Source organism: Glycine max, chromosome 1 (genome assembly GCF_000004515.6).
Source record: "Glycine max cultivar Williams 82 chromosome 1, Glycine_max_v4.0, whole genome shotgun sequence".
NCBI classification, from domain to species: Eukaryota; Viridiplantae; Streptophyta; class Magnoliopsida; order Fabales; family Fabaceae; genus Glycine; species Glycine max.
The window spans coordinates 4867752-4877267 of NC_016088.4; the positions used below are offsets into that span (position 1 = coordinate 4867752).

The 9516-nt window shown below is 33.1% G+C and overlaps 1 protein-coding gene across 2 annotated transcripts; it reads right to left on the minus strand.

The window, feature by feature from the left end:
* Positions 1 to 1226: 1226 nt before the first annotated feature.
* Positions 1227 to 8745, minus strand: LOC100803030 (transcription factor MYB88). Of its 2 annotated transcripts, none has more exons than XM_006573039.4 (13): positions 8423 to 8745; positions 7602 to 7802; positions 7461 to 7507; positions 7264 to 7320; positions 7007 to 7079; positions 6538 to 6593; positions 6264 to 6437; positions 6009 to 6187; positions 5279 to 5424; positions 4310 to 4446; positions 4037 to 4236; positions 3428 to 3573; positions 1227 to 1972 (listed from the first exon to the last, which is right to left on the minus strand). In XM_006573039.4, exons 2-13 carry the CDS (start codon positions 7698 to 7700, stop codon positions 1868 to 1870), a joined length of 1419 nt encoding a protein of 472 aa, XP_006573102.1. In that variant the 5' UTR covers positions 7701 to 7802; positions 8423 to 8745; the 3' UTR covers positions 1227 to 1867. The 2 variants fall into 2 exon arrangements, with proteins under 2 accessions (XP_006573102.1, XP_006573101.1); XM_006573038.4 differs by having other exon boundaries at positions 7602 to 7824.
* Positions 8746 to 9516: the final 771 nt, after the last annotated feature.

Below are 9516 nucleotides of genomic sequence, written 5' to 3' on the forward strand. Positions count from 1 at the left end.
TAAATTGTTTGCACTAATTTATTTTGCTTTCATAAATTATCAGTTCAAATTTTTGTTAGCTTATTTTTCTTTTAATAAAGCTTATAATCAAAATGGTATGGGAGATTTTTTTTTTCTTTTTCTAATACCAGATGAACTAATTTAAAATATTTTTATGAGAAGCAGGTATTGTTTAGAATAGGTGTACGTGTTTGTGGTTTGAACCTCATCTCAAGTTCAAATTCCGTTTAATAACTTTTAATGTAGCATAAACAAGAGGCAAAGAAAAAGGAAAAGGTAATTACGGATTAACATTGAGTGGTAGGATCCATTGTTCATTACAGGTGGGATCCATTATTTAGAATAGTTCTTCATGTACTAATTTTAAAATCAGAATAGAGCAACGGTACTAGTTTAGCCACTAACAACTATTTCACTGTGTAATTCCACTAAATAAATGCATGCATAAATAGCATTATTCATTACAAAATCAATTACACTTTTATATATATATATATATATATAAATCAGTTGTGGCTTTGACCAGCTGATATGTGTAGGTGAGATCAAGTTGTTAAGTGGAAATTGGGAGGTCATATGATTTAAAGAGTAACTTCCCTCGAGAAAGGTAACAGCTAACAAAAAACATGCTTTATTTTGTAAGGAGTTCCCTCCCTCTTTTTACCAGTCTCTTTAGCCATTGTCATTATTATTATCTTTCTCCTGTCTTCCACCACCACCCCAGAAATAATCATCCTAAATAAGACCTAGTTCCCCCCAGAATTGTTCTTCTGCAAAGCATACTCCATGGCAAAACAACCATGTCAGCTGAAAGAAAAGAGTGATAGAAATGTTTCCATGCCTGTCCGTCCAGGGTCCCAGGTATGCTCTGTAGTGTTTGTTTGTAAGTACACAACTTTTGCTTTCTTTATTTTTATGAAGTTTTTGCCTTTTGGAAACGAAATGGAGTTCATGTTGCTGAAAGCTGTTTTCAGTAGTGAAATGAGGGTCAAACTTGCAATGATTTGGCTGCCATTTGCTACCAACAGCTCTCAGTGATGTTATTTTACATTGTTTTCTTTTTTCATTTCTCTTCTTGAAAGCTTAACTTTCATAATGTTCTCTGAGACTGAGTGTGTTCATGGCTCGTTCATTTTTCCTGCTGTGAACTTAATGCTTTTCTTTTGCTTTGTTTGAACTACATATGGTTGTGTTAAATCCAGGTTAGACATGATAGAAACAGTATCTGCACACCCAAGCCAAAATGCATTTCCACTCCAATTATAACTATGTTTCAGTACATCAGAATCACAAAAGGAATAAAAAATGTTTATTCTATGATCTATGCACACCCAAAAACAACAAAGAGGAATCCAATTTGCAACTGGTTAATCTTTTTACTCTATTTTTTTTTCTTTCTCTCTTCTATCTATGTCTCTGTTCATTATATGTAGTAGGATGGCGAGTTGCCGGTGTATACATGCACTCAGGACTACTAGTACCACACTGCAAACTCTGTACAAAAAGGCAAACCAAGATCAAAAGCTGGATTGGAGAAAAAACAAACCCAGAATGATATCAAAACAAACCAAAGAATGACACACTAAGCAGTAAGCACGCTATTTTTTCGGTGCAGGTATCAAGAAAGGTAACCCTTTGAGGAGGAGGGCAAGAAAAGGACACTGTTAGATGTGTTGATGATCCTCAGAATGTACCGTTACATTCTGGAGGAGGGTATGGCTTTCAAAATTTTGGGCTGAACAAAATTGCAATCTTTCTCAAACCAGGCAGAGAAGAACTAACAGGCCATATTGCCATGGGTGGGGAGAAAGGGTTCAGAAAGGGGAAAGGACTTGTAAATGTTTTATATTTCAGATGAATTAGAGATTCAGATTAGGAGGGCTCTTTTGCAGAGTGGCGGTTGTGAGGGGTTGGCACTTGGATTGAGCGACGGAGACTCCATTCCAAGTGTTTTCATAAGGAAGCTCCTTTCCTGAAAAGAAAAAAAAAAAAACATATAAAAGAATGTCAAAGAAAAAAGAAAATATGGTTATCGTTAAGCAAAACTATGAAACAAACCATTTTTAAAAAAATAAAGATCATAAATAATTTTAACCACCAAGCAGTCCACAACTCAACATAGTCCAGCAAGAACAGACAAAGCAGAAACTTAACTAATGTGTGGTTGATGCTTAAGAATGGTAGATGTATGCTTTGTGTTCTATAGATACATCAGATGATAAATGAAGATGGTGATAACAACTAACATCTTACACTCTAAATCTTGTCACATAATTATTTCTTGTTGGGTAAGAGGTTTCTTGCTTCAATAGTTCAGCACAAAGATACAATATTTATAAGCTTCACCTATATGTTTTTGTTTTGTCAATATTTTATCAGTATATTTCTTACAAAGGAAAACAAATAAATACAAAGTGTATTTAAATGAAGAGATGAAACTATTTTTGTGGGTTAAAGTGATAAACATTGTGCCTGCAATATCTTTTCATGAAAACAAACACAGCTTCCCCATTTTTGTAGTAGTTATTGTCTTATTGAGTTGGGACTAGAAGCAGGACTAAAGACCTAGCTGTATATTTTTTTATTTTATTTTAAATATATATTGCATAATATATTATGTCAAAGTATGTGCTTCTTAAGGTAAAAGATATTGTTTTGAAGCATGTCTTGTGAAATATAATGGACCTTCCTCAAACGAAATTTTTAAGTTACAAAGTCTAAAACAGAAACTTCAAAAAACCTACATAATGTATTGCATGAGTGTCAAAAGTAACCCGCATATTAGCTTTTACAAAGCCTAGATACTTAAACTATTTAGGAATGAAAAAGATACTAAAACTAATCATGGTCAGAAAAGAAGCCTATATTATCCTTGTGACACCAAAGCTTTACCTATCAGTTTCAGTTACATGATATATTATATGTGCTTATTATTGCTAAGCAAGCTATTTCCCATCTGAAAACCTATCTCCAATTATGTAACTACCTGTCCCCTTCATACCACTTCCTAGAATAAACTTCTTTTACCCCGTTTTTTATCTGCATCAATTTGATTCCACTAATCCAAAATGATGTTAACCCCAACATTTTAAAGATAAATTCTTAAGCTCAGTAACAGTACATGACTCGATCATTAATAATTTATTTTTTATCTTCCTATTACTATCGCCACCATTAATTATGCTGAAAGATCCCCATCACTACTACTGAAGTTCCTAGCAATAAATGGTATTCAAAAGTCCTAGGGCTGATAGAGGTTGATCTTATAAGAAGTTAAGAACTACTAGAACTGTTCAGGGCACAACTTGAATGCTACATGGTTCAGTATCTCCCCTATTTGTCATTATTACAAGTATAAATGTATAATCAGACTGTAATTTTGTGGTTGGCTATATTTATTTGATCTCGAAGTGCTTGGTTAACTTACACTTTCTGAAAATTGTGGGCTAGGAATTCCAGCAGCTAAGGATCTAAACAGAGGGGTAACTTGAAGAGGTGAACTGAACTCTGAACGTGACAAGGCCGAAACAATGCCATCATTGTTTATCTGTTCCTCAGAAGATGAGAATAAATCTGTTATAGAAAGATATACATCTAATTAGTGTTGCTGATTCATTAAAATGTTATCATCTAAGCATATAACAACATTCTATTTTGAGGAATTATAAAAAATTAATTTCCTGGTAAAAATATTTCCTCTTTAGGAATAACTAACCATTTAAATTAGGGAAGGGTCTGATTGTATAAGCTTATCCAGAAGCACTTCTAAGAGAAGAAAATAAGAAGAAAAAAAATGAAATGAACTTCTTCTTTTAGAGAAGCTATATGAGAGAGCTTCTACAAGTTAGTTTATGGAGAATTTCATTTCATTTTTTTCTTCTTTTCTTCTCCTATAAGTGCATTTGGAGAAGTTTATCCAAACAGATGCTAAAGAAGTGGCTACACATTAATCAACAGAGTGGTTAAACTGGAAATATTTTTACCAAAATTTATCTTCCTTTTTACTTTTTGTTATCATGGGAATTGATTATCTAACCTTGATTCAGAGTTGCACTAGAAAGAATCCCTTGGTCACATCCCCTAACCCCTTCTGGATCTCCAATTTGTATATTCAGTTCGGTTCCAATGTCCTGATGCAGTGAATGTTCCAAATCCTCACCAGCTGAATGAGGCATGAGAGTTGATCCTGTACTGTATTCAGAACTGCCTGGAGAGTCTTCATATAGTTCCACTGGCCTATAATAGATGCAGAAACTGTTAGATATTCCATAACTCTCATGAAGTCATATTTTTAATAAAAATAAAGTACCTCCAGCATGGCTGGATTTCCTCACTACTGCTCTTTAAGTCCGCCAATAAATCTTTAAGATCTACAAGTTGTAAATCTGGAATCTTATATCTAGGAATGTCTAACTCTTTGGTTCGGTTCAGAAATTCTTGAAGAACCTGACATAAATACACACAAGGGTTAGAACATATCTTTTTAACAATGAACTTTCTCTTATTTATAAGCTGAAGAACTAAGCCTTGGTGGTATCAGCTGGTGATGGGCTTATTATAAACAAGTTGAGCCTTTTTATATTTAATTACATGCTAACAAGCTGATCTGAGAAATTATATCATATTTTTGAAAGCCATTACTAACATTTATGACTAAGTGCTCAAGAGTTCAATCCATGCCACCTCATCATTCCTAAAATTAAATTTAGTTCAAGGTAATGTGGGCTTGTGCAATATTCACACTTCAAGTGACTCTTGTGTAAAGGGACATATTGGAGATACACAAATCAATCCTAGGACTTCACCTAAAATCTTTGACATTTATAAATGCTTCAACATAGGCAGGAATGTTGTATTAGTCTAGCAATTATAGTATCATATAATGTCTGATTCTTTGTGATTTGCATATAATAAACGACCAGGGTGCTGAAGAACTAACACTGTAAAATCAGCTAGTACAGAAATACACACAAGCATTAGCAGAATAAATGTAATCTCTCCAATAATAAATGTATACTATCCAGCGGACCAATCAATCTGTTTTAGGTCTTTCAAAGCCAGCATCAAATATTGTAAAATGCTAAATGACTTCCATGATTTTCATGTAGATAGGCTTGGCATGTTAAAAACTGATTTAGTTCTGTTCATGTTGAACTTCTTCACATATAATCTATAATTCGGTCTTTTCTTTTGATGACATCAGTTGGAGCTCAGTTTTAAAGAAGCCCATAAGATGTTCAAAAATTGAAACAAAAGTTCTGAAACTATCAAGCCTCACCTTCCATGCATTTTCAAGACTTTGATCCATGTTCTCTGCATCAACTTTTAGAGCTAGTGAACTTAATAACTCTGCTTGTTGCATCAATGTGTTTATCCTTGGGTCATCCTTTTTAAGGAATGTTCCTTGAATCTTGTTGTTTTGAGCTGCAAAAGCATGATGAACCAAGAGTCACACTAGAGTGATAGAATGGACAATGTTATTTCTGGCATAATATATTTGAGGTGTTTTACTTATTTTCTATTTTCATTTTCAGTTCATATGTTCTCACTTATAACTTAAAAAATGTCACCTTGTTTTCATTTAGTTTCCTCTTTTCCTTATGTTGATTATAGTTTCACCATTTCCTTCACAAAAACTTGAAAACAGGAAACACAATAATGTGATATTTTTATAATTACCAGTTAAAAGATATTAACTGAAAATGTAAATGAAAATATAAAACAAACCAAATGATGTGTTTGTTTTATGAAAATGTTTTGTTTTCATTATCGATTACAAAAGTGTCACATTGTTTTCACTTGTTTTCTGTTTTCAAATATTTGAATAGGATATGGGCAACATACAAAACAAGGTGAAAATGATGTGACATTATTGTAGTTAATAATAAAAGCAGAAAACACTTCTGCAAACCAAACACACCCTTAATGTTGTCCTGTTCTCTTATTTTGAGTTTCACAACTGCAAGAGTTAAGTTCCATAGCAAAAATTTTCAGTCTAAAGGCATTACCATAATCGCTAAACTTCAAATTGCAGACACGATGCTGGTCTGGCAAGTTGACATTGTGAGAGTTTTGAGCTAAAACTGCAAATGGTGCTCTTGACTGCTGATTTAATAGAATCCCATTTTGTTTATGCGATCTGTCTCCAAAGTTGATCTTCTCAGTGGCATCAGAGATATGGGACCTCCTATATTGCAATAAGACGACATGTTAACATTCTTCTTAATAGAATTTGTATATTTTGATCTCTTAGATCACCATACCTCATTTTCTTAATAGCAGATTCTGATGCCACATCTGTATCACACCCATGCTGGAGAAAAATCCTTTTGTTATTTGAATTGATGTATGAAGTGTTGTTCTCGTTTGCTAATGCTTCATATTTTGCTCTCTTTTTGCACAGTGTGGAGAAACGGTTTTTCACAGCATTATCCGTTCTGCACAAAAAGCAATGAAGCATTGCAATAAGATTGACTGTTGTAAAAAAAATAATTATATTTTGTATTTTGACGAAGAAAAGAATGAAATTCTGATTACCTGCCTGAAACCACCTTTGCTATTTCTGTCCACCTGTTACCAAATATTTTTTGAGCCTACGGAGATAATAATAATAGTAAGAAATTAGTTCACAGATCATAAGTTGTCATAAATGATACAATTTAAAGTGCAACACAATTGTTGTCATCTACAGAACTATACAAGCAGAAAATCTTGGTTTAGTTACTTTTGGTTGTAATCTACCCTTGGTAGGTAGATTTTGAGGCAAAATAAATGAATTTGCCAATCACCTTGGTAATAGCACTTACAATGATCAATCCTTAAGTACATCAATGGATTGAGGTCTACCATACAGAATGGATAGACAGAGAAAAGTAAACAGGAAAAGATGAAGTGCAAAATTTCCAAGTTCCTTTAGATCACTATTTATAAACAAACTTGTTAAATTTGAATGGCAACTGCAGTGGTATAAAAATGTACCTATGGAACACAGGGAGCATCAATTTACCTCACATAAAAGCTTGTCTTCCTCTGGTGACCATCCTCCTTTCTTGAAATCAGAATTCAAATAAGTGTACCATCTGGCAAAGCATCATTTACTTAAGCATCAGATTAAGGATAAAAATAAAGAAAGAGCCATGAAATGTCTTCATGATCTAAAGGATTAAAGCAGAGGACCAAAGAAAACATCTTGAATGAATCATCATCAAAAATTCAAAACACACACACACACACACACACTATTCATCAATTCAAAAACTTCACCTTCTTCTGCACTGTCTTGTTGTTTTGTCCTTGAACTTAGAAGCAATAATTGCCCAACTGCATATAGTCGTCATGGCAATTAAAATCCCTTAGTGTCGCATATCATATGAAAATTTAAAAATCTATAGTAGTGAATATTGAGTGACTCAAAGAAAGAATAACCAAATATGGCTATGAATATGAGTGAGATTGATTACTTCTCAGTTCCATGTACACCTATCTGCTCCCTCAGTATGTCATCTTCCTGCAACCCTCATAACACTCATTAGACTCCAAAGAAGGAGAAATTCACAAAATAAAACAGAAGGAAAATAATTTTATAGTGAGAGAAGAAGGACCTCTTGACTCCACGTCACAATGTGACGCTCCTTCTTCTTAGATTCTTCATTGACCATTTGCTTCTTCTGCTTATCCTGCTGCTTCTTGATATCTTGCATGATCTTCTTCTTGTCTCCGTGTGAGTGTTTATTCTATTGCTGTGGCTCTCTTTCTTTGACGCTCCCTCCCACCCAAGTTGCATGCTAAAGCCAACGCTCCCCCTTTATAATATGAAATCTTTTTCTGTAAATTTTTATTCAAAAAGGATATAACAAAAACAAAATTAAAAACAAATAAACAAAAAGGGAAGAGAAAGAAAGAAAGAGAGAAAGAAAAGAAAGAAACCCTTCTCCCTTCTCTTTCATTCACCTTTTACACGCACACCTCACACACACATGACACTACACAACACACACTGTTGTGTTTCAAAACGGGAACCGTAACAAGCATATATTCCCCTCTCAAAAGCCACCTTAACCAAAAGTGCTATATTCAAGTGAAAGAGAAAAAATGCCAATGTATTATGGCTACTACTACTACTTCTACCCTCCGAAGAAATGGCCTCGGATCCTAACTTTTCAGACTCACTCTATCTAATTATCCCCTATAACCAAGGCAGAACATAACCCAATGCTCAAATTAGGGAGCCACAAAATGGGCAATGAAGAATACATATCAGGGCCTATAAAGGGTACATGGTCGTGGCATCAAAATCGCATTTTTCGAAACCCAAGAGAAAGAACATGTGTATGTATTCCGATCTGAAAAATATTTGAGCAACTTTGGGAATACCCAAATGAGAAAAAAAAGTGGTTTTGTTCAAAGTTTGGTAGACAAATACCTCGACTATGAAATGAATACTATTGTTGTATCTTAGATTCTCATGTCTGAGTTATACAGAAAAAAAGAAACAAAACTGAGCAGAGAGAAAAACAAGGATGGTGGTGGCGGAGGTTGAATGCAATAAACTTTTTAGTTAGAGAGAGCAGTGTAGTCATTAGTGTGTACAGTTGTACTAGGAAGTGATGTGTCTCGTTTGTTATTTTGTTCGGTTCTCTCTCTAACTTTTTTAAAACGGTCACACACTTGAAAAAAATAAAATAATGTATTACAAAAAGGAAAATAAAGGGTTTATACAATAAATAAATAAATAAAAATAATAGGTTAGTGCGCGGGTACGAAGGAGAGTTTGAAAATAACGCTGAATTTCATGAGCTACGTGCAGTGTGCAGTATATCATGGCGGCGTAGACTATTTGTCCACACTATGCAGTTTGCAGCACTAAACAAAGCTCAAAGGATTTTAAAATGTGATATGGTTAATTCAGTGCATTGGATGCATGAGTTAAAATTTGTAAATTTAAGTTTGAATAACTTGTATTTGTAAATTTGATTTGTAAAAGTAATTTAAGTTTTTTTTTTTAAATTGAGTTTTAATATAGTATTTTATATGTAAACACGTTTTTAGAGATAACTAAACATGTTATTAAATGAGTTTATTTTCCAAAAGTATGTTTAGCATTTAAAAATACTTTTACAACTGATAATCAAATAGACTCTCCGTCTATTAATTTAAGTTTGTAGATAAAAAAGTATAATTAAAACGAAAATTTTTACTAAAATAATTTTTTAATAAAAATTAATTAATATTATGCATCAATCAATATTATGGTGACAAAGGATTTTTTTAAAATAAACCATACCATGACATATGATGATGATGATACTGCAATATTTAAAGAGAACAACACTTGACCTAGAATCATATACCGATGCAACTATTATATTATATATATATATATATATATATATATATATATATATATATATATATATATATATATATATATATGATCACATATGCATAAGGTTGTAATTTGAATTTTTGTGATTTTTAAGGGGGCATGAGAAGGTACGTGATTGAGCCAACCAGCTA